Below are 22,248 nucleotides of genomic sequence, written 5' to 3' on the forward strand. Positions count from 1 at the left end.
TGCCTGTTTGCTCTTGATTTACTGTAATCTGTATTCTGGACATGGGATGCAAAACTCTTCTGCAAAACTTAGAGGGGAGAAATGTATTTCCTGACCTCTGCAGCAACCCAGGTACCAGTCTCCACTCCCAGTTTTTAGGCACCAGTGGCTTTTGGGCACCTGTATAGTTGCACCTGTTCTCAATATCAACATACTTTAATTATTGTGTTAAGCAGAACAGGAAGCCAATTTGTATGAGGGAGAAAATGCATCTACAATCCTTTTAAAAGCCAATTTGCACCTGAATCTTCAATTACAGATTATGTAGACATCAATTCCTCTGGGGTAAAGTCAAACATCTACCAGGACAGAGGAAAAAAAGTAGTACTTCACATAGGGCATAGTTAAAACCCTGGAGGATTTGCTTCCTCAAGAAGTGATGGCCACCAACTTAGTCAGCTTTAATAAGGGGATTAAGCAAATTTATGTAGGCTACTAGTCATAGCTATATGTTACCTCCGATATCAGAGACAGCATGCTTTGGAATGCCATTTGTTGGGGAACAACCACAGGAGAGGACTATTGGCCTCATGTCCTGTTTGTAGGCTTCCCAGAGGCATCTGGTTGGCCACTGTGGGAAATGAGATGCTGAATTAGATAGGCCTTTGGTCTGATCCTGCAGAACACTTAGGTCTAGTGTGATGGTGGCCTTTGGTCTCTGCAGTTAGGACTAAACCACCTTAAAGCAGAGACACCTGCCTTAACTGGTGTTTTGGAGACTGGTGCTACCATCAAAATTAGTGGGATTCATGAGACCAAGTAGAAACAGTGGGGATTTCCTTTCACAAGTTCAGGCATATGTTTTGGAGACGTGGCTTGTAGTCAGAGCAAAATACGGCAGTATAAACTATTGAGAACAGTACAGTGCTATGTTCTGACGTGTTACAGCCCTTTTCGTATTGGAGCTCTGGTCCCTACGGGGAAATGCTGCTTAGTATTTGCATGAGAGTCTCTTGGAAGTAAATAGAGGGGAGCTATTCAGGCTTAATCAACATGCTCAATACAAAAGGAGGCTGCTACAGGTGAGATGGAACATGCATTGTTCCTAGGAAGGGCTACAGCTCAGAGAAAGAGCACATGCTCTTGATGAAGATCCCAAGTTCAAGCTCCAGGCAAGGCTGAAAAAGACTGTGCGGACAGGCACCATCAGTTAGTGTAGACCAGGGGTAGGCAACCTGGTGCGCTCCAGAAGTTTTGGACTACAGTTCCCATCATCCTTTGCCATTGGTCATGCTGACTTGTGAAAATGGGAGTTGTAGTCCTAAAAAAATCTGGAGGACACCAGGTTGCCTACCCCTGGCTTAGACAATACTGAGCTAATTGGTGTGACTCTGTATAAGGCAGCTTCCTATTTTCAGATGACTGAGAACATACAGTTCCAAAGAGGAAGAAGGGGAGATCTATTGGTAAGTGGCTGTAGGGGTGTGTGCATGCATGTGTGTACACACACACACGTAACAATGTAACCCAGGCACGTAATGACAACCCAGAGTATTGGTTATTACTGAATCTTGAGTGGTTGTTACATGTGAACCCTGCTCTATGGGTTGTTAACCGCAGGCAACCCAGAAAGAGAACCCATGGTTTGTTGTTGGGTTGTGAACTCTGGGTTCATAATTAACAACCATAAAGTTAAACCATAGTGCAGGGTTCACATGTAATGACAACCCGCAATTCAATGACAACCGATACTCTATGCGTATTCTGAGTTGTTAGTGTGAAGCAGGACACAAGGCCACCATGAGAACTAAGTATTGCTGGTGTAAAGAGCAACTGCCTGATGCTCTTTGTTTTACCCCTGTTACGACAACACTTGTTTTTTGCTACATAATGTTCTCACTACCAGTGATAATTGAGTCTTCCCTGTTCACTGCCACCCCTGCTGAAAATCAGCCCCCCCCCCCAATCAACTCCTTCCTGAATGGGAGACTCTTCTTAATCCTAATTGCTGTGGATGTGGTATGTGTGTGTCTTTGTGTGTGAATGAGGTGGATGGTGTGTGTGTGTGTGTGTGTGTGTGTGTGTGTGAATGGTACATATATGTGGCTTTGGGCCTGCCCACTTTGACTTTAACCTCACCCACTCCTGGCATGCAGGTTACCCATGAGGAAATGCAGGCCCTGGGATGAAAAAAAACTTCCCCACCTCTGGCATAGATCTTGGGCTGGTTCACAGACTTATGCATCTCCCGTGGCCAATTCTCAGGCATACATACAACAGTCCTGTAGAAAAGCAGAAGCATGAACTAGCTGTATGCAGGCGGCAGTGATTTCTGCAATCATGTTGCACTTTTCCCAACAATTACGGAATTTGCAGAGCCCAACAATTTCAACATTCTGTTGCTCAATGAGGCCGAGAGCGGGCCATGGAGAAGCAATTAATGGTGACATCCAGCACTCTGTCATTGGGGTGGGGGGTGGATGGGGAGCATAATTCAGTTACCTAGAGGTTGCAGATCCCTAGGGATGAATGGTTGTTGGATTGTTCCCTGTGCACTTGAGATAATTTGGCCTGAATTTGTTCTTCTTAAGGATAGCTAATGAGTGGCAAGGAGTGCTGTTTCCCCTTTCCAATGCAGGCTTATCTGAGAAGTCTAGTTCATGTTTAGTCATTGTGACTATGTGATTCTAGGTCAGTTAATGCAGAATTATAGAGCAATCCTTTTGGACCAGTGGTCATATTTGGCAATTTGATAAAGTGTCCTAGGCACCACCACAAAATGGCTGGCACAAGACATGTGGTTAGTCACCTAGGACAAAGTAACCTACTGAAAAGACTGAGGATGAGGCAGAGGTGCAGCCCAGATACATTAATGGGAAATTAAGATGGCTGCAGCTGGAGGCCCTGGCTTTGCTGTGAAGCAATCCCAGCTGCTGATAAGAAAATAATTACTTTTATTTTAATTGGGAGGAGTAAGACACCTTGGTGAGAGCCAAGGAAGGTGCCCAGGGGCGCATTAGTGCTTATGGGCACCATGTTGCCTACCTCTGTTATAGAGTGCACACCCTTGTGATGAGGGACTCATGGAGAATGAACAAAAAGAGTATATATGCAGAAGGGTTGGTGATGGGCAGGGGTAAGTGCATGGACTCATTGGATTAAATCCAATGTTGTGCAAGCAGACTTGCCCTTGGCTCCCTTCTCCATGCCCACCAAATCTACTCCAGAGGGTCCCTCAAAGCTCAAGCAGATTTGAGGGGCACACGGGGCAGAGGGGAAATTCATTCTGCCAATGGTTCCTGTTCTGCTGACAGCATTGCGTCCAAGCCATTTTTTCAGTATTCATGAAGAGTAGAACATCAAAATGGAAGTCATCAGTGTAGGCTACAATCATCCTTAATTTCTTAGCCAAGTGAGAGGCATTGAATTTTCATGATGTTCAAAGAATAAATATTGGAACACCTTTTTAGGAGCAAAAAACCCTTCGGCTTTTAATGTCACCTATTGCCATTCTGCCACAGGCTAGGACCTATTTATTATTAACATTTATATACCGGCACCGCCTTATCTGCGAAAAAGCTATCAAGGCAGTGTACAGCTCTTTAAAACAAAACCCAGCAACAATAAAAACAGTAAAAACATTAACTACACATTTTAAAGGCTAAGTGGAAAAGATGATGCTTAGACAAGAGTCAAAGGGCTTCATATATTCTATTCTGAAGAGAAATGGGGCAGGGTATGTGGGTAGGGGAATGCAAAAATGTGTGTCATCTTGCATTTGAGTGCCATATTTGGGAGGCTATCCAGCCTAGGCCCTACAAACAAAACTGAGGAGGGGGCATCTGATTTTGTTAGCAGGTTGCAGGTGGTCCTTGTGTGGTTCTTTAAGAAACATATACCCCAATGGAGGCTGGTGCTCCAATATCAGTGGGGTAGTGCATCCGCTCCGGGTTTCAGTCAGAACTCTAAAGGAGCTATCCAAGGAGCTCTGCCCCTGGGATAGTTTCTTTAGAGTCCTGACTGAAACCCGGAGCGGATTCACCACCCCACTGACATCGGAGCTGCCAGCCTCCACTGGCGTACCCTGTTTTGCTGGCAGCTCACGTGTAGGGGAGCCTCCTGAATGTGGGTCAGCAATACACCGGCATCTTCTACATGAAGCCTGAACATATCCTGCCACTCAAGGCTGTCTTTATGATCCACCCACGTGACGCGCCAGAGGGCTTTGCCCGTGTGCGGTGAAGTCATCTAGTGGAGCACCAGAGCAATCCACACGCCTTGTCACTGAGGTCTCCAAATTGGTGCCTGCAGACTCTTCTCTTGGCACTCAAAAGGTCCCCCACCCTGATGTTAAGAGTACTATCATGTCCCCCTCAATCTTTTCCAGATTAAACGCACCCAGCGCCTTCAACCTTTCCTCACAGGACTTCTTTCCATATTGTTAAACGCACCCAGCGCCTTCAACCTTTCCTCACAGGACTTCTTTCCATATTGTTAAACGCACCCAGCGCCTTCAACCTTTCCTCACAGGACTTCTTTCCATATTGTTAAACGCACCCAGCGCCTTCAACCTTTCCTCACAGGACTTCTTTCCATATTGTTAAACGCACCCAGCGCCTTCAACCTTTCCTCACAGGACTTCTTTCCATATTGTTAAACGCACCCAGCGCCTTCAACCTTTCCTCACAGGACTTCTTTCCATATTGTTACCTCTCCCCACTGAAGCCATTTCACTTTTGTCTATATCCTCCTTACAGTGCAGTGCCCCAAACTGGATACAGTACTTCAGATGAGCTCTGACTAGTGCAAACTATAGCACAGAAGAAAGAAAAGGAAGCACTATTTCACACTCCACCTCATGAAATTCACTGCCACAGGATGTGGTCACAGCCACTGGCTTATCCTTAGGGCTGGCATCAAGGGCAGGCATGACTGGGCACCTGCCAAGGGCCTGCATCCCAGCAGGGACCCAACAACAACAGCCCCCTGAAGTTGCTCCTCCTCTTCTCCACTGCAACCTGTTTGTTCACCTGTCTCTTGCTCTGGCTCAGACAATGGTGGTGGTGAGAAGGAGGAGCAATAGATGCCACTGCCTACTTTCTCCCTGGCTCTCTACCTGTCAAGCAAGCGGTGGCAATGATGAGAAAGAGGAGCAGCTGCAATAGTAGCTGATATTCGGGGTGGGGGGAGGTTGTCTTGCCAAAGGGCCCTCAAAAACCTGGGGCTGGTGCACCTTATCCTCCATGAGGGTGGCTGTCTGCCAACTGTTATTAGCTGCAACTAAATTGGACCTCCTAGTTCCAAGGCAACATGCATTTTAATACCAGGTGCTGAGCGAACATGGAATGCGGGCAGCTGTCGTCATTATGCCCTACTTGCCAGTTTCCTGGAGGCAATTGGCTGGTCACAGTTTGCAATATATTAGACTAAATCAGCCTTCCCCAACTGGGTGCCCTGTAGATGTATTGGACTACAACTGCCATCAGCCCCAGACAGCATGGCCAGGGGTGCTGGGGGTTGTAGTCCAAAAGATCTGCAGGGCCCCAGGTTTGGGAAAGGCTGGACTAAAGGCACCCTTTGGCTGGACCAGGGCTGCTCTTAGGTTAACTAAGGCCACAATCCTATGCACGTTTGGACAGAAAAAAAAAGTCCTACAATTCCCAGCATGCTCCAGCCAGCATAGCTGGCTAGAGGGATGCTGGGAGTTGCAGGACTTTTTTTTTCTGTCTAAACATGCGTAGGATTGTGCCCTAAATGGCCTGTTTTGCTTGAGTGGCCCATAATACTAAGACAGTGATTGACGCTTCTGATGGGCATGTGCGCCTCCTTCACACTCCTTATTTAAATCAGGGACGGGGCCCTCTAGCTGATGTTGCTTTAGCAGAGCCCTCCCTCTCATAAGCTGAGCACTGATTTAGGTGAAAAACAACTTCATATTAAATATAATCAAAGGCAGAGAAAGTCTACGCGACTATGGGTGCAATCCTATGGCCTGTGCCCTCACCACTTGGAAGCCCCCGAACTTGGGGGCTTCCAGGATTCCTATGCCTGGCCGGGCTGCAGCCAGCAAGGCTGGAGAAGCAGCAGAGGCAATCTGCGCCTCCCTGCCCTCTGATCTCCTGTAATTTTTGCTAGGGAGGGCGCTTCGGAGGCGGGAGAGAAGGCGGCTCAGGATAACTCATTTCACTCACCCAAGGACCATAGGATTGCTCTCTAAGGCTGTTAAAGAAAGTCTGCTGGCTACCAGCATAGTGACTGCTTGAAAAAATGAAACTTGATGCAAATTTAACCATTCCTCTAGGATGGAATGTGGCAACAGGCCTCTGACAATTACAATTTGCAGTACACACTGCACATTCTTATGGTGCCAGTCTTGGGTTGTCCTCCGTCACCAGGACACCCCCCCCCCACTTCCCCATTTAATGGATTTTATGTATTATATAGTGCAGGATAATACATAAAAGGAGTGAGCAGACTCCAGGCTTCTGGGGCCTACTTGTGTGTTGTTTTTGCTAGAACTCTTAAGATTCACCAAGTGGAGCCAGGTGCAAAATAGCTGCTCAGGTGGGTGGACATACATCTCAGAATTAATGAACAGGGTGCTTTTGAGCACATGCTCAGCCCAAGAGTATGTGATCAGTACCAAAACTAAGCTCAGAAATCATGTGATCAGTACCAAAACTAAGCTCGTAAGATTTCACACACAAATCCAATCCTGGTTTCCCTCCAAATATCTTTTTTTTCAGCAACTTAATTTGGGGGCAGGTGATGTTGGAAAAATAAATGCTTTTAATAGTTGCTATTGTTAGGCAATTGGGTGTCAAAAGTCCTTCTGTAGCAGCCATATCGGGGGTCAGACTAAGTAGCCTCATGCAGTCTCATGCTTCATGTTCTTGCTGAGCTCTTTCTCCCTTGAATATATTGTTGTAAGCTGATGAGACACAGGAATTCCTTATCTTGTCAAAGATCATATAATTGTATATCTTGTTCTCTGCTGTTCTCTGCTTATCACGGCTACCCTATAACCCAGTTCCTGGGATATAAACAATGGTGCTAGGAGAAGAAATGTTGAGGACTGCAACCCCATATGGGAGGGAGAGGAGGAGCCGTTTCCTATCTGTCACAATATCTATAAAAACAATGTGCTGATGTAAATCGGGGCTTTTGGCTCTTTGGAAATGATTCCAGCCTTAAGCCCGCGCGTTAAATAAAGAATCTCTTTTTCCTTCACTCCGTGGTCTCTCTGACTCTGGGTTCTGCAACACTTCCTGATCTACTGCAAATTAGCCAGGTATGTACCAGTAGATCCCAATCTACCTTCTGCCTGTCCCTAATATCATGTCACAGGCACTCAATGCAAGTTAGAACCTCCCACAGCCCCACATTTTTTATTATTATTTTTTACAGCTCCTGGGCATTATTAGGGTAATTAAGGGAGCGATCCCATGGCCACTAGACACTGTCTAGAGGGCCACAGGATATGCTCTTTTCCGGGAACCAACCTCAGAGCCTGCACTCTGAGGTCGGTTCCCAGAAAACTGACCTCCGCCCTCGTCTGTGCTGCCTCAGAGGCTGTGCGGAAAAGCCCCATCCTCCGCGCGTGTAAGAGGAGTGCGGAGCAACTGAAAAGGGGTGGGGCTGGAGGGTGTTCCAGGGTCGGGAGAGCGGAGCTGCGCGTACAACGCATCCAATGTGCCGTATGGCAGCTTCCTCTCCCGGTCAGTCCTCCCACTGCTAGAAAGCCGAAAAAGGTTGTCTAGCAAAAAATAGCAAGGCAGGAGAGGCACAGAGGGACCCGCCCCCCCGCCTCGCTTCTCCTGCTTTGCTTTGGATAGTCGGTTGCCTCCGTGTTCGGAGGCAGCCATCTATCTAGTTAGGATTGCGCCCAAATTCTTTTTTTCTTTTTAGGAATTTCAGGAAGTGAAATAAAATACACACACACACACACTTGCTTACATCAAGAAATATCCAGAGCCAGGCAAGGTTTATGACAATGGGCAATTTCCAATTGGACACTAGCACTAACGTAAATTACATTGTGCTACTGTAAGCAACCTCTGTGGCAATGCCAACAGCGGTAGCTGGCATGATGGGTTTTCCATTTTCAGCTAGAGGCTGCTTATTTACATTACCACTAGCGTCTGATTGGCTATTGCCCCAAAGCTCCACTTTGAGCTAATGATGAGCACCAGCTTTAAGCACGTTTATGTACATAGTCTTTACTTAACTTCTTTATCGTGTGCTTTTATCCAAGAGTTCCCCTCTCTCCCATGGAAAAAAAGAAAGGAATCAGAGACCTCTCTTTGTCCAAATCAAGGAAGATGTTATATTGGAGTTAGTTCATAGGAAATGGTTTCTCTGCATGTGCAGAACAGAAGAATTAGCTAACAGCCAAGAAAGGCAGTGGTATTATCTAGTCCAAGAGTAAGTGACATCTGGTGCCCTTCAGATGTTTTGGACTACAGCTCCCATTAGCCTAAGCCAGCATGGCCAATGGTCAGGGATTATGGAAGTTGTAGTCCAAAGATATGGAGGACACTGGGTTGCTCTAGTCCCCACTGATTATTATCTAGTGCCCGCTGATTAGTGATACTTTAGTGAACAAGACCAGCTCTTCCGTAACCAAGTAAAAAAGAGATTCAAAATTCACAACCCATGAATCCCAAGCATTGCAATATATATATAGGTTCCTTCCAGTTGTTTTGAAAGGAAATGGATGCACAAATCTTCATGCATCCCCTTGCTTACTGAAACTGAACTCATGACAAGTTAATAGTATAAACAAGAAAGGCCGCAGACTGGAGTCTAGAAAAAGAGTTTGTCATGTACCTGTGACAAAGAATCACTATCTTCATGATTGCAGTTTCAATTTTTTTTAAGAGATCTATCTTGATTAAGCCTCATCCACTTTGCTAAGTGGAACAGGCTCAGTGTAAGCAGTCATTCATTATACATAGTTGGAAAACTCAGATGTAATAACTTCAGTCACTGTTTAATTTCAAGAAGAGACTACCCTCCATATACTCTTTGAGTTATAATTCTTTACCATCACTCACCACTAGTGCAGAAACTGCACAGAGGAGCAGGTCAAGGAAGCAAAAGTCACACGCAAACAAAACGTCCCTCGTTAAACATTTCTATAAACCCATGTCATTGATGGCAACGAGAAGTTGGGACGATTCCAAGTAAGCCAACACGCCAATCACACAGTTCCTAGATTGCAACAAAAAGCACTGGGTTGCTTGGTAGGAGTTGGCTGAGATGCAAACAATCAGAAACATTATTTAACATCCAGCTACACTAATGTGGTGAAATTGCCATCAATGGCCCCACCAACTCTCAAGCTAAAACATATATAAGAAAGTTGTTCTAGTCCTGCCTTCTCCAACCTAGTGCCCTCCAGATGTGTTGGACTACATCTCCCAGCATCCAGGCTGGGGGATGCTGGAATTTAGAGGGCACCAAGTTGGGGAAGGCTGTTCTAGACTAGTGACTGACAGGTAAACACAAGTTTTTTTCCACAGCCACTGGTGGAAATCAGCAGAAACCCAATAGGGCATAAAGATGGCAAACTGCTACTGTCAAAAGTATTCACAGTTCTTTTCCAGTTAAGCTCATGATTTCCAAAAGATGTTCTGCTCATCAGTTGAAAAACTAGCATTGCCAGTTTGGGCCATCGCAACCTCCTCTGACCATCAGAACAAAGAGAAGCATCTGTTTCCAGAGAATGACATGAAGCCAAAATTGCATGGCTGAAATATATCAGGGTGGTGGTAAAATAAGGCTAGAGGTAAGGTTCTTGTAACAGAAGAGGCCTCAGAAATCACCCGTGCCGATTCTTCTCCTGGAAGCTTCTCCTCAACATGAGCAGTTGGAGTTCTCAGCCTGAGAGGTAATCACTGGCCTGGTGTCTAGATGGATGTTGTCTGAAGGGCCACTCTCCCCATGAAGCTGTAAGGAATTTCTAGCTATTAGCTCTTTAGCCATCAATATGAAGACCTCGTCAACATTTTGGGCCTCTTTGGCTGAAGTCTCCAATACAGCCAGAAGACCATGCTTCTCTGCTAGTGTGCAAGCGTCTTCAAATAGGACTTGCCGCTTCTCTGCTTCGTCCGACTTGTTCCCTTAAAATGGATTAAAACACATTTTAGACTTCCAATGAGATTTGGGATGAATCAAATGAACAGGGAGAATATTATGAACCAAGCCAAGAACATCTCACTGACATGTATTTCATACCATAAAACATGGGTGTTAAACCTCTTTCAGCCCGAGGGCCATATCCCATTTCAAAGAAGCTCTCGGGGGCCACTTTCCAGTGTTGGGCAGGGCTGAAGGCAAAAGGGGCAAGGCCAAAAAAAACAACAACCCTGCCTATTTTAGCTTAAAACTCTTACTGCCTGTAACACAGCCTTAGGAGAGGCATGTCAACCTTTCAGAATGGGTGGAAAACTGCACAAAAACCGTAGGAAACCACCAAACAATTGGTGGTTGGGGGAAATGGGGTGTGGCCCTCTGGAGAACCTTGGAGGGCAGGATTGGGACCCCAGGCCTGAGGTTCTGCATCCCTGCCATAAAAGGTGGTCCCTTAATGTTATCTAGCTACTTGACATGTATGCCCTGCTTGTGGGTTCCTGGTCGACAGCTGGTTGGCCACTGAGTGAACAGAATGCTAGACTAGATGGACCCTTGGTCTGATCCAGCATGGCTCTTCTGATGTTCTTAAGCTGCACTAAGATCCGTATGTTAGAACTCCATCATCATATCATTGCCAATTTGGACTGAACAACAACAACATGACATTGAACAACATAGATCAATACAATTATATTTAGCTGATGAAATCAAGTATTGCCTGTCATATTGCCTGCTTGAGGGGTGGGGTGGGGTGCAATTGCAGCTGTTTGCCAACACAATGTGAGAAAATCCCTCACTTTTCTAATTTCTGCCTACTAGTCCTAATCATTCTATGCTACATCCAGTATCAGACACAGCATGCCTATGTATGCCAGTTGCTGAGGAACATGGGTGGGACGGTGCTGTTGCACTCACGTCCTACTTGTGGGTTTCCCATGGGCAGCTGGTTGGCCACTGTGTGAACAGAATGCTGGAGTAGACGGACCCTTGGTCTGATCCAGCAGGGCTCTTCTTATGTTCTCATGCACTTTCTCAAAACGGAACCTTGGCTTTCTTGCCTGAATTCTATATTTTCAGATTAGCAACATTCTACTAGTTTGTTTTTTCAGTTGTCCAAATTCAACAACTGGATTGTGGTTAAAATAGTGAATGCCCTGAAAATACTGTAGCTGACTGCTCCTGAATTTTTGCTTAGAATTAACTCCCATGTACCTCCATGGGATTCATTCACCTGCAAGTAAGTGTGTTTAGAACCACATCTTTAAATGCAGTCAACTAACCCTGCTGTGACAACTGAGAAAGAAAGCTCTGTACGAGTTCCTCTTACATGTTCTTCCATCTCGGTTTTCTTTTCCTAGCTCAGAAAAAAAAAAAAGATGCCCCGTTCTGCCTTTAGCTTTAAAAATAAAAGTCACAAAATTGAGAACCAAGATGAGGTGTGAAACCCAAGCTGCAGATGGCAGAATTCAATACTTACCAATCAGCATCAAAACCAAGTTAGCTGCACCATATTTTTCAATCTCATGGATCCAGTGAGGAATAGATTCAAATGTGGACTTCCTGGTCATATCATAGGCAAGTATAGCACCATGGGCACTGCGATAATAACTTTGGGTTATTGTGCGGAACCGTTCTTGACCTGCTGTATCCCACACCTGTATCTGAAAGGGGGGAATCAAATAAAGCTATTTTTCTCCTGTCGAGACTGGTCTTCCAAGTCAACATAGGTTTTGTGGCAAAAAGAGCAGCAAGCTGAAATAGAGCATTTAGACAGTCATATTTATACCCCCCTCCCCACCCAGTCTATTTTCAGATATTCCAGGCATTACCATCATAACCACCCATGTTTGACCCATTGATAGCCCCAATTTTATATATTTGCATTGCAATCATATGCATGGCTACTATGCAAAACTAAGCCCTACTGAGTTCAAAGGGACTTCCTGTTAGGTAAGCATGTACAGGATGGCATCCTCAAGATTTTATTGTTGTTGTTGTTGATCTATGAGGATTTGCTAATTTCCAAACCTTCACTATAGGGCAGGCACCTCTTTGGGAAACTGACACTCGTGCACATAATAGATAGCTGTGCTGGTCCATGAGTTAAAAAAAAGGAGAGCTCCCAAATCCAAGAATAAATCCAAAACCCACAGTTGGGCCACATCTTTATTAGGACACACCAAAATGTCACAAAAGATTATGCAAGCTTTTGAGTTCTCCAGAAGTCTTCATCAGGCTGCTACATGGAACAAGAGGCAGGGGATGGAGGAAGAAATAGAAAAATTCAAACATTACGCAGATCTTGTGGCCATGAGGTCTGCAGTTTCAAAACGGTGATTGCACACTGCATGAGTCACTACAAGGGTGTTTCAGGTATCAGATAACACCTATAATTCTGGGACAAAGAAGCAATGGCTGCTCCCCATTTCTGAAAACATAAAGGCTGGCTGCAACTCCAAAACTCTTCACCAAGCTAGGTGATATAACATTCTCTACTGCAGACCTCATGGCCACCAGATGTGACCTAATTGTTGAACTTGTTTGCTTCTTCCCCCATCCCCTGCCACCTATAACACGTAGCCCAAGGGTGTCCAACTCCATGGGCCAAATCCAGCCTGGATGAAGTCCCAATCCGGCCCTCCAGAATTCCCCAGATTGTCCCCACCCTTTCCCCCAACCACTGATTGGTGGTTTCCCAGCACTGGCATTGGTTTTCCCCCATTCGAGCATGCTGGGAGTTGTAGGACTTTTTCTGCCTAAGCATGCATAGGATTGGGCCCTTAAACTGCAATATACTGGTATTTTTGGTCCCACCCCTTTTGTCTTTCATAGAATCATAGAATAGAATCATAGAATAGTAGGGTTGGAAGGGGCCTATAAGACCATCGAGTCTAACCCCCTGCTCAATGCAGGAATCCAAGTCAGAGCATCCCTGACAGATGGCTGTCCAGCCTCATCTTGAATGCCTCCAGTGTGGCATTCCTCCAGGGTGGCCCACCACCTCCCTAGGTAATTGGTTCCATTGTCGTATTGCTCTAACAGTCAGGACGTTTTTCCTGATGTTCAGCTAGAATCTGGCTTCCTGTAACTTGAGCCCATTTTTCCGTGTCCTGCATTCTGGGATGATCGAGAAGAGATTTTTTTACCCCACCCAACACTGGAATGCAACCTCAGAGAGCTTCTCCAAAATGGAAGTTGGCCCTCAGGCTGAAAGAGATTCAGCAGCTTGATGAAAGGTAAGGGGAGATATGATAGAGCCCTACAAAATTATGCATGGTGTGGAGAATGTGGGTAGGGAGACAATCTTCTCCCTCTCTTAAAAAACTAGAACCTAAAGGGGTCATTCCATGAAGCTGATTGGTGGGAGATTCAGGACAGATAACAGGAAGTACTTCTCCCCACAGCACATAGTTAAACTATGGAATTCGCTGCCATAGGATGTAGTGATAGCCACCAATTTGGATGGCTTTAAATGGGGGTTGGACAAATTCCTGGAGGAAAAGCTTAGCAATGGCTACTAGTCTTGATGGCTATGTACTACCTCCAGTACCAGAGGCAGCGAGCCTAGGTACACCAGTTGCTGGGGAACATGGGTGGGAGGGTGCTGTTGCATTCATGCCCTGCTTGTGGGTTCCTGGTCGACAGCTGGTTGGCCACTGTGTGAACAGAATGCTGGACTAGATGGACCTTTGGTCTGATCCAGCAGGGCTCTTCAGAATTCTTCGGAATGTCAGAACATCAGGAGAACTCAAACATTTGCACAATCTTTTGTGACATTTTGGCTGGTCCTAATCATGGCACTGCCTAACTGGATTTTTATTCCTGGATTTTTGACACGAGTGTGACACCATTTGGGATTTAATGAACAGCAGCTACCACTTCTTGCTAGCAGGAAAGGCAAGTATTGTCTTTCATTCCATGTTACCATAAAAACATGACCACAGCAGCCCAAGAACACAAAATAAATGGGCCCTTAAACTGCAGCCTCACCAATTAATCAACTGAGGCTGCAATGCTATGCATACTTACCTGGGTTTGCACTGTGAATCTCAGAGTGGAAGCGAGTACATGCATCATCTCTTGTGCCAATGTGTGTCTGTATGAACACTAAGCATCACTGTGTGCAGCCTGCCACTTCCCACACTGCAGCTGCTAAAATATATTTTGGTAATTTATCCTAGAACCATTTTTCCTCTAGTACGGGGGTAGGCAACTTTAGGGGGGCACAAACCGCCCCCCACAGAGCCTACCAGGGGCTGCGCTGCACCCCAGCCAAATTTGCCAATTTTCCTGCCGCAAAAATCATGGCAGGAAAATAGAGCATGTGAAGAGCACATGCCTCATTTCCCTGCAAAATCACCATGATTTTTGCTGCCCCAAATGTGGCGGTGACAGGGGAACACAACAGGGGCCGAGCAAGTGGCCGTTGGGGGCCACATGCAACCCACAGCCATGTGTTGCCCACCTCTGCCCTAGTATATGTCTAATCAAAAGAATAAACACCCTCCTGGCTTTGGAACTGCTGAAAGAAAGGCAATTGCAGAGTGAATAAATAGAGCATACAGAAGCAGAGTAGAACCTTCAGCACTGTACAATAAATAGTAAAAGGTGGGGCTTGGCCAGTGATCCTTGCTTGGAGTCTTGGGATTTATTTATTATTACATTTACATCCCACCCTTTTCCCCCTCTTGCAAGGAACCCAAGGCGGCTTACATGGTCCTCCTCTCTATCTTACCCTCACAACAACCCTGTGAGGTAGGTTAAGCTGAGAGCCAGTGACTGGCCCAAAGTCACCCAGCGAGCTCCATGGCTGAGTGGGGACTAGAACCCAGATTTCCCAAGACCCAGTCCCACAATCTAACCACTACACCACACTGGCTTTCATTTGGACAGCATGACTATTGCCTACCCTTCTGGTAGACAACTGTACCACTCACCTTCACCTTCTTGCCATCAATCTCCAGGGATCGCACCGTGAAGTCCACCCCAATTGTGTTCTGCTGCTTTGCATGGTATTGCCCCAACTTGAAGCGATGGACCACACATGTCTTCCCCACGTTCGAGTCTCCGATCAGGATGATCTTGAACAAGTAGTCAAAGGCCTCATCCATCTCAGAGTTGGCAAAAGCCATGATCTCTTTTAGCGCTGAGCGACCTAGCCCTGGGATGACACAGGGAAGAACGAGAGCAAACAGTGAGCAAAGAGCTCAAAGACAAACACGTTGTTTCACTATCAGGAGTTGATATTCTTCCAGATAATTTTTCACCACCCAAAAGAGATAATATATTTGTTTTTCTGAACTTCAAGAGAATGGGCTGTAACCAATGTTAGTCTAACTTAAGTCCCCTTCATTTCAATGGGTCTACTCTAAGGAAGACTAACATGGGATACAACCCCTGGTTCCATTTATTTTTAAAATTATTGTTCTTAGCTGTTAAAGATAATGGAAAACTTCACTAAACTAGTGAGTAGCAAAGGCAGTGGCAGTGGGGGGAATTTGCCAAAGGGCTTCCACTCTTCTTCCTGTAGGGCTGGTTTTCATAGCTGCAGGGTTACGGCAATATGGCTCTTTTTTGTTTAACCCCGTCTTGTTTAGTAATAAACTGCACAAGCTACTGCAGCAGGGGATACCAGGCCTTTACTGTTTAGAGCTGAACCATGTGTTTTAAGAGAATGAAGCTTTGTCAGGATTTAAGTTTTGTTTAATTAAATTTAGACTTTTAAATTTGATTGTGATTTTTCCCAATTAAATGTAAATATGTGAATTAAATGGTACAAAGGCTGGCAACATATACTAAATACAATTGCATGTCAGAAGTCAGTGTCAAATATCAAACAAAAAAGCATTTGAAGAATTTGCATCCTGATTTTTTGAAAACAAAAATCCAAAAGCCACTAACAAAATATGGTAAAAAATTGTTTTAAAAAAGGCCAACACTTCAATAAAATTCCAAATTATAAAATGAAATATAGAAGTAGCATAAACACAACCAGCAGAAAAACAGAGACACCCCCACACACACACACAACATACAAAACACACAAAAAAGCTCAGCTCAGTCAGCCCCCCTCAAACCCCTCACGTCTTGAGTGGTTGGCAAAATAAACTCAAAGATGAAGCTAGGAGACTACCCTGAGAAGAGCATTCTACAAAGCTGGTGCCATGACAGAAAAGGCCCTGCCCCTTGTATGCACCTGCCACACCACAGTTGATGGGGGAAGTAAGGCCTATCATCAGAGTGCATAAGAGGGAACCTACAGGAAAAAGTTGTCCTTAAGGTACTGTGACAACGGAGCAACACCTAGTCCAGTGCCAACCCTGTAAGGCAACCCACTGTCAATTTTGTGAACCGCCCAGACAGCGGTATAGAAATGGGCAGTATAGAAAAAAAATTTAAAAATAAAAAATGTCCTCCAGCTTTTTAAAGCTGGATCAGCCTGAGTCAGGAGCGAGTGCACTTAACTCCCATCATAAGGCACCTTTACTCAGAAATAAAGGGGACTGTCTTCTGCCAACCTAGTAGTTTGAAAACAAGAAATTGCAAGTAGATAAATAGGTACCGCTTCAGTGGGAAAGGTAACAGCGTTCCGTGCACCTCGGTGTTCAGTCATGACGGCCACATGACCACGGAAGCGTCTTCAGACAGTGCTGGCTCTTCGGCTTAGAAATAGAGATGAGCACCACACCCTAAAGTCGGACATGACTGGTTGGGGACACCTTTACCTTTTTTTACCTTAAAGGGGACTGTCACCCAAGCTCCCAGTCCCCAGCTGGTCAAGGCTTGGACCGTCCTCTCCCTTTTTACTTCCCTGTGGCTTAAAGCCCAGTAACGTGATGCAAGTGGTCTATGTGGACAGAGAATGCCCCTTTAGGGTTTGTCAGAAACCCACTCCCAAAACCTCAGATCCAAGCTGAAAGTAAGGTGGCCATATATCCTCTTTTACAGAGGACATTCCTCTATTTGAAAGCCTCTTCTAGATGAAATCATGTCCTGTTTGATTCGGATTTAAAGATAAAGACCCCTAAGAACTGTGGTCCATCACCAGTTAGCATTTGAGCTGACAGGCAAGCAGCCAGGTCACCTGGTCACAGTTGTCCACACTATGGTGAGATGTACTGCATTTCTATTTAAATTATGAGAAGTCTGATGCTTATTCTGTTCACACAGTAGCCAGCCAGCTGCCTGTGGGAAATCCACAAGAAAGGAATGAGTGCAATAGCACCCTCCTGCCCATGTTCCCCAACACCCGGTGTACACAGGCATACTGTCTTCACTACTGGAGGTAGCATATAGTCATCAGGACTAGTAATCCTTGATACTCTTCTCCTCCATGAATTTGTCTAACCCCTTTTTAAAGCCGTTGAAATTGTTGGCCATCACTACATCTTGTGGCAGCAAATTCCATAGTTCAACTACGCGCCATGTGAATAAGTACTTCATTTTGATAAACTATAATAATTCTTTCTATATTTGCATCTATATAGATAAAGTAGCACATATAAATATTGTGCAAATCAGCATCCTCTGTTTTGGTGGTGTGTTTCTTCTTATTTGGTGATTCCTATGTGGCTACCCTAGCTGACAGATAAATATTTATTGAAGAATCTAATAAAGGAGATTGTACTGTTTGTACAAACAGTACAAAATGTGCTAACCTACACTAAGCATTTACAGGAAAACGCACAGCACCCTTGGGTGATCAGAGAGGTAATAAGATGAAGACAATGTTGCCAGGAGAATTTTGGGAATGAGGCAGGACAATTGCATGATTAAAGCCTCATCTGGATGCACCCCTGATCTCAATTTTGCCCATCCCTGGATTAGGGCATTACAAGCCCTCAGGAGCATTGGGGAAAAGTGCATAAGCAGTAGCAGAATGAGAAGGAAGGGAACAGAAAATCAGAGGCTTAGAAACATAGGAAGCTGCCTTTTACTGAGTCAGACCTTTGGTCCTTCTAGTCCAGTATTGTCAACAGGGTTTCAGGCAGGAGTTTTTCCAACCCTACATAGAGATGCCAGGGATCAAACCTGGGAAATTCTGCATGCAAAGCAGGTGCTCTCCCACTGTGCCACTGTCCCTCCCCAGACCACCTACTGTGGAACCGGGCTACATAAAGGGATGTGGGGTGGGGCATAACCCAAGTTTAACCCCTGGCATCACCTGTTTAAAAGAAAACAGGCATGAGAGCAAAGAAAACAAGACCTGTTTGAAAACTTGGAGAACCTGTCAGTCAGGGTCAATGGTAACAGCTAGATCAGGAGACAGGTGGGCAGAAGGCAGAGAAAGATCTACTAGTAGATCACTGGAAGATTTGTAGCAGATCTGCAGGAGTTTCCACGTGCCAATTGTTTAACAAAAGCAGCAACTGGGGTCTAAATTAGGCTGTTAGAATCCCTGATCAGTAGTGAACTCAGATGTAGGTTTGTACTTATATATCCAAGGCATCATCCCAGCATATGGCTTCTGTGGTGTCATCAGTTCTCAAATTACAGGGGAGGTGGAGCTGAGGGACCCCCAACCCCAACCCCCTTAAATACTATTTTTAGAAGGATACTAGTGTACCATGAATGGCCAAAATTGTAGGGATTCAGGGGATAAATTTGTGGATTTGATAAAGGACCCTTCTCCCTCCCTCCCTCCCTCCCTCCCTCCCTCCCAGTAATTTGAACATTGGACACAGTAGCTCCGAGCCCTACGCTGCTATTTTGTAGGTAGCTACTCCCCATCTCACCCCAAGTTGCTATTTTGCACCCAGCTCCAGTTGGTTGACCTCAGGATTCTAATAAAATAAAAAATACATGCAAATGTCGACACTGCAAAGCTGACCTACCCACACCTGGACTAGATGGATTATCCGACCCATTGTAAGACCACCCCTTATCACGACAGTCTCAGAAACATAGGTTCTATTTCCATGTAGTCCACAGTACTGGGGGCGGGTGGGGGGCAACGTCTGCAAGGAAATGTTTAAAACAAGAATCCGTTGCTGTCTGGTAGGCCAAGACCGTGCCATCACACAAAAGGCTCTCCCCCTCTCCCCTATATTTTGATGCTCAAAGACAACAGATAGAAAAAGCATAAAGAGACAATAGACAGAAAGAGTACCAGTACTGTTAGGAGGGCAGAGATAACGAACACCTTTCCCCACCCACTCGCATTATGCCTTTACGGGCCTATCACTACAAAGAGAAATTTCTAGCAAGTAAACAGACACCACCAGCACCATTTCCCTGTTATCAACGGAACTTAAAACACTGAAGCCATCATTACTTCTCCTTTTCACAATTCCTGTTTGCAGCTACCTGCTCCGGTAAAAGTTTCCCTCCCTGAGACCCCCAAAGAGGCAATCATTGATGCATTCGGTGAAACATTAATACTCCACAACACAGACAATATCTTAAAGCACCGGAAAGCTCGCCTCCTCAACTGCCAAGTTTGTTCACCTGCTATTCACCCCTTTCTCTTACCTGCACGAACAGGTATAGCTCTCATTATATTCCCCTCCCACCTTTTCTAGCTTTCTTACCGCCTGATGGGAAATGTAGTTCCACAAGTTCAACGTCTTTGCGTCTCCTGCTTGTAAAATAAAGCTAATCCAGCCCAAGCCACGGTTTTCTTTTTCTTTTTTTTAAGATGAAATACCAAACACCGGAGATATTACTAACCTATAACTTCATGTGAAAACCACTTCCTAACTAGGCCCTTGCTACTTCTGCAGAGGAAGTGTTGCTGTTTTTGTATGACACAAATGCCAGAAAGTGCCTAATCATCGGAAAGAAACAGAGCAATCCTACGTGTGTCTACTTAGAAGTAAATCAATGGGCCTTACTCCCAGGTAAGTGTGTCTAGGGCTATACAATACCTGGGAGTATTCCCCATTGAACTCCATGGGACTTACTTCTGAGTAGACATACATAGGATTGTATCCCACAAGAGTTTAGGTTAGTGCAAGTTTCTCAAACAGAACCTGAGTGAAAAACAGGAGTTGCTAACACAGCAATTTAATACTGATATTTCCACCCTTGTCTTATTTGTTGCAAGAAAGCATGTAATACTATGAGAGAATTCAGGTACTACTGGATGTCCACAGAAGGAAAGCAAACCATAGGTCTAATATCTTAAAAGCAAATATCTCAAGCCCTTTGTTAATTGTCCAGTTCAATCCTATGTATCTTTATTCTGAAATCCCATTGTAGTCAGTGGGGTGTGTCTCCAGGTAAGTGCATATAGGAACACGATCTTACATTAGTAAAGCTGCTGCTTGAAGTATAAAGCTAGTTTATGAACATCAAATCCATCTGTCTGTTACAGATTTAAAAAGAACTTTTTAAAATGTGAACTATCTATCCCCTGCAAACTGGTCTGAGAATTTCTTCTATGCAACAGTCAAGTCATTCATAAAGTTCTTTAGACTCTTAAAGTTCCAGGGCAGAACCAAGCTGTCAAATAATTCATAACTCTCTAGACTCCAGGAGAGAACCATTGTTCAAATGCAGCAATAGAAACCATTAATTATCTACTTTCACCTTCTTTGCATGTTCTGTGGGTTTTTCTCATTTTAGGTATCCAAGACATGTACCTCTGTATGGCAGCTAAGGTAGCCACTTTTTGAATGAACTGGAGCTGTGATCCTTTAAAGTAATATGACAAGCAGAAAATCAATAGTAGGATTACTATAACCAACTCTCAATTGCAGGAAAAGTTTCAGCTCTTGGTTTGCTTCCTGTGAGGTAGCAGTTTAAAGGTACACGGTGAGACTGCATTTTAACAAGTGACATATACAACCAGGAACTAGTTTTTCATACATTTATAGGTGATACGTATAAGACTTATATTCTGGCAGTAACAGTTGTATGACAGGCAGAAATTCGACAGGTGGAGCTGTGCCTGTTGAATGTCTGCCTCCTATACCGCATTTAGAAGCACAGAAGCCTGGCCAGGGAAAAAAAAACCATACCCACTATGATGAGTTTTTAAAACACACAGTGTAAACGTCTATCATATACTAAGTGCAGTTCAAATATATACAGTAACCAGCAGCACTTTACAGCCCATTGCAATAATAATCTGTTCACTAGCTACTTTTCCATTCTTACTGGTGAAAGGTTCTGTGCAAACTCCAAAGCCCGCATATATCTATAACAACAGTTTGTTGGACCAATAAGAGATATCACTTTATATATTTGTGAGAATATGTCTTTAGTCAGGGCTGGGCCCAGACGAGTGTCTGTTGTGGATTTGCCACTCTCCCCGCGGTTAGGGACTCTGTACCTTTCAGAGTCACATAGCAGGCAGTTATTCAGTAGGAACAGTCTTTCCTAGCATGGATATGGAGTGATGGAAAAGTCTACCCCTTGGGGCTTTCTGGATGGCACCAAGCAGTTCAAATGCACCTGAGCCTTTGTTGCAAAAGGAGCAGTGGTGGCAATAACCGTCCTTTTGAAGTAAGCGGGACTGAAGCCCGATCTATGAATGTTTATTCTCGGAATATATCTTAACGGGGTCAATGGGATTTACTCCCAAGTAAAAGCTGAAGTCTTGGCACCGCAAGGCGAAAACCACGAGTTCATCCATCCCAACTTCTGGACAGCGCCTCTGCACCCCTGAATATTCACAGCCGATCCTACGCATCTCAGAAGTAAGTCCCATTAAATATTTATTCCCAAGGAAGCAGACATAGGATTTATTTATTTATTACATTTATATGCCGCCTTTCCTCCAAGGAGCCCAAGGTGGTGTACATGATCCTTCTCCTCCTCTCCATGTTATCCTCACAACGACCCTGCGAGGTAGGCTAGGCTGAGAGTCACTGACTGGCCCAAAGTCACCACTGACTTTGGTGTCAGTGTCACCATGGCCGAGTGGGGACAAGAACCCAGCTCTCCCGGGTCCCCGTCCAACACTTTAACCACTACACCACGCTGGCACCACTGGGGCGATGGGGGAACCCGCGTCAAATACGAGACTGTCTCGCAGCAGCCCGATCCTATGCCCGGGAAGCATCGGGCTCCATGTAACCCTACCCTACCCTTTCTGCCTACTACGAAACTGGCAAAGGAGAAATGGGGGGACTACAACTCCCAGAACGCACCACGCGAAAGAGAAGGTGGGGGAGGGGGAAGGAGCGC

General features: G+C 45.1%; 1 protein-coding gene across 11 annotated transcripts; it reads right to left on the bottom strand.

The window, feature by feature from the left end:
- Window positions 1-7,891: 7,891 nt before the first annotated feature.
- On the bottom strand, window positions 7,892-20,728 carry RAB19 (RAB19, member RAS oncogene family). Of its 11 annotated transcripts, none has more exons than XM_084809520.1 (6): window positions 19,588-19,604; window positions 18,951-19,073; window positions 16,679-16,805; window positions 15,054-15,277; window positions 11,594-11,777; window positions 7,892-10,103 (listed from the first exon to the last, which is right to left on the bottom strand). In XM_084809520.1, exons 4-6 carry the CDS (start codon window positions 15,246-15,248, stop codon window positions 9,838-9,840), a joined length of 645 nt encoding a protein of 214 aa, XP_084665646.1. In that variant the 5' UTR covers window positions 15,249-15,277; window positions 16,679-16,805; window positions 18,951-19,073; window positions 19,588-19,604; the 3' UTR covers window positions 7,892-9,837. The 11 variants fall into 11 exon arrangements, with proteins under 11 accessions (XP_084665646.1, XP_084665647.1, XP_084665648.1 ...); XM_084809521.1 differs by having other exon boundaries at window positions 19,564-19,597; XM_084809522.1 differs by lacking the exon at window positions 18,951-19,073 and having other exon boundaries at window positions 16,679-16,778; window positions 19,564-19,597.
- Window positions 20,729-22,248: the final 1,520 nt, after the last annotated feature.

The sequence above is a fragment of the Heloderma suspectum genome, chromosome 7 (genome assembly GCF_057233095.1).
Source record: "Heloderma suspectum isolate Gila_16-S chromosome 7, 16-S_ref, whole genome shotgun sequence".
NCBI classification, from domain to species: domain Eukaryota; kingdom Metazoa; phylum Chordata; class Lepidosauria; order Squamata; family Helodermatidae; genus Heloderma; species Heloderma suspectum.

What these genes read in the sequence shown, in the direction of transcription:
- RAB19 (XM_084809515.1), bottom strand. Translation starts at nt 20,695, where the DNA reads ATGTCTTGGATACCTAAAATGAGAAAAACCCACAGAACATGCAAAGAA. An exon ending in CCACAGAACATGCAAAGAAG is followed by an intron (nt 15,278 to 20,646) that starts GTGAAAGTAGAT and finishes GTGTCATCCCAG; the next exon opens with GGCTAGGTCGCTCAGCGCTA. An exon ending in TTGATGGCAAGAAGGTGAAG is followed by an intron (nt 11,778 to 15,053) that starts GTGAGTGGTACA and finishes CCCCCCTTTCAG; the next exon opens with ATACAGGTGTGGGATACAGC.